Raw genomic sequence first — 2,400 nt, forward strand, 5'->3', positions numbered from 1 at the left:
AAAAGGCAGATTCCAATGAGACTGTTTTTCTTCCACACCAGCTGTATGTGGACACAGTAAGCTTGTATGAGCTGTGAGAACAGCACGTTTTAAACAGGGTGTGCACGAGGAGAAATGGGCTCATGCACGCTCTTACACGTGCATTTTCTTTTACAGTGGAGAGGGCGGGTCTCCTGTTAACGTTAAAGGTATTCTCCACAACACCTTTAACATTGTTAATCCAGCTGCCAGGTGTTGATTGTAACTGGGACAAACCTGTAGAACGAAAGAAATTCCCCACACTGAAACCTAGAAGCTTTGATAATCCAGACACTGATGGTTTTCTACGTCTGCATGATGGGAGGCTTTGTAAAGCCTGCAGTCTGTGTTATACACGCCGCCCTAGAGTCAGTCAGAGTATTAGATACAGGAGGATTCCCTGAGCGTACGCACTTCAAGGCAAACCTCGTTCAGTATTGGAACCAAAAACGCTTCAATCTGACTTCATGTTCGAGATCAACTGCTGGTTTTCCTTCAAATTGTTCTAAATTTTTAAACCCAATTATTTTATTTATTTTTTGCCCCAAGAAAAGGTGATATATGCTATAAGTTTTAGTCTCCAACATGAATCTTTCCTTTTTAAGGAAAAAAGGTTTTAAACATGGTGACGGTTCTTTTATTATTGTAGAATATTTTAGTTTTCAGTTTGATTCATCATTCTCAGCTGTGCCGTTTTCCTGTCTCTCTGATTGGTTTTCAGTAATTGAACAGCTGTGCTAATCAAACATGGCTAGCTAACAGCCACATGTGGCAGAAAGACTGATGCCCGGCGCCCCCTTCTTGTTTTATTTCACCACAACCTTTTCCATTTCTACAGAAAGCTGAATTCATTTGACAGAATTTTAAGCTTTTCTGAACGTATCTCTGATTTTCAGCTGTGGAGTCGAATGAATCTGTTCTATTAAATATTTTTACATATTTTTTAAAGCCGTGTATCGGCTGTATGTTTTTCTTTCTCTACATTTAGAAATAGAATATCCACTTTTCTGCTTTTAAAGCTTGCGTTGAATTGCACAGGTCAGTTTAAGTCAGACTATTACTTCTCTGCTTTTCAATAAGTAGTGAATTTTGTCGTATCCATAAAGCTCCACTGCTGCGTTTGTTCTGTCGTGTCAGGGCTGTTTGGTCAAACATGGTGGGTGAGCCTGGTTGCCGTTCATCGCCTGGTCAGATCAGCTCTACCCAAAGGGGAAGATTGAAGATTCATCTCTAGGCAGACAGGATCCGATTATAGCAGCTAAACAGAACAAAATAATTACAGGAAATAAACCTCAGTAACAGAATTATAATGGGAAAAATATGTTTAAGGATAAAGGCAAAGTTTGTCAGAGGATTGCTGCAACTACTAAACTTTTTCTCTTAAAAAAAGAGGCTCTGTTACGTAACAGGAAACGACTCCAAACATCTGTCCCCAGCACCAGGGACTCTACCCACACAGGCCATTTCTGTCTTCCTGTTTACTAAACCCCGTCCCAGACGCTTAGCTCCAAGTTCACTGATGAATCCAAGCTGGCAGAGGTCATGTGACCTCCCTGAATACCAATGCTTGGAGAAATGCAGCAGAGGACACTAGAGCAGCTTTAAAACCTGCTTCTTTTATTTCTTTACGTTTTAAACTTCTCTCCCTTTTCTCCGCCAGTGCGAGGATGCCGTCCAGGAAAGATCGTCCAGATGACGGAGGCGGAGGTGCGAGGCCTCTGCATCAAGTCGCGGGAAATTTTCCTCAGTCAGCCGATCCTTCTTGAGCTGGAGGCTCCACTCAAAATCTGCGGTCAGCCCCCCCCCTTCCCACCTCTGACGGTTAGGACCGGTTTCCATAACTGTTCACAGCAGCATGCGTTTTCTTTTTATCTCAGGCGACATCCACGGACAGTACACAGACCTGCTGAGGCTCTTTGAGTACGGCGGCTTCCCCCCAGAGGCCAACTACCTGTTCCTGGGAGACTACGTGGACAGAGGGAAGCAGTCTCTGGAGACCATCTGCCTGCTGCTGGCGTACAAGATCAAATACCCCGAGAACTTCTTCCTGCTCAGGGGAAACCACGAGTGCGCTTCCATCAACCGCATCTACGGCTTCTACGATGAGTGTAAGCCGAGCCTTTTTGATTTTCTAAGCAGACTCCACCATTTCCCATTGTTTTGAACCCGATAGACTCAAATTACAATCATTTTGTTCTCAGACGATGCTTAAGCCTGCCACAAAGGCCCTCAACTTGGAACCATCTGGATAACGGAAAACCGTCATATTTTTAGGGTGTAGGTATAACTTCTAAAAGAGTTAGCGATACAGAGGTAGCAATAATAGCATTTAAAAGCTAATAATATTCTCTACTAGTCCATGATAAAATATATTCAGTTTGT

General features: G+C 43.2%; 1 protein-coding gene across 1 annotated transcript in view; it reads left to right on the plus strand.

Annotated features, from left to right (window-relative positions):
- LOC107082804 (serine/threonine-protein phosphatase PP1-beta catalytic subunit) overlaps positions 1-2,400 on the plus strand; it is a 40,901-nt gene that overhangs the window by 30,226 nt on the left and 8,275 nt on the right. The window contains exons 2-3 of the mRNA XM_015371669.1: positions 1,679-1,810; positions 1,896-2,126. Of these exons, the coding sequence (XP_015227155.1) occupies positions 1,679-1,810; positions 1,896-2,126 (363 nt within the window). The remainder of the gene's footprint in view (positions 1-1,678; positions 1,811-1,895; positions 2,127-2,400) is intronic.

This window comes from Cyprinodon variegatus, unplaced genomic scaffold (assembly GCF_000732505.1).
Source record: "Cyprinodon variegatus isolate N-32 unplaced genomic scaffold, C_variegatus-1.0 Scaffold62, whole genome shotgun sequence".
NCBI lineage: Eukaryota > Metazoa > Chordata > Actinopteri > Cyprinodontiformes > Cyprinodontidae > Cyprinodon > Cyprinodon variegatus.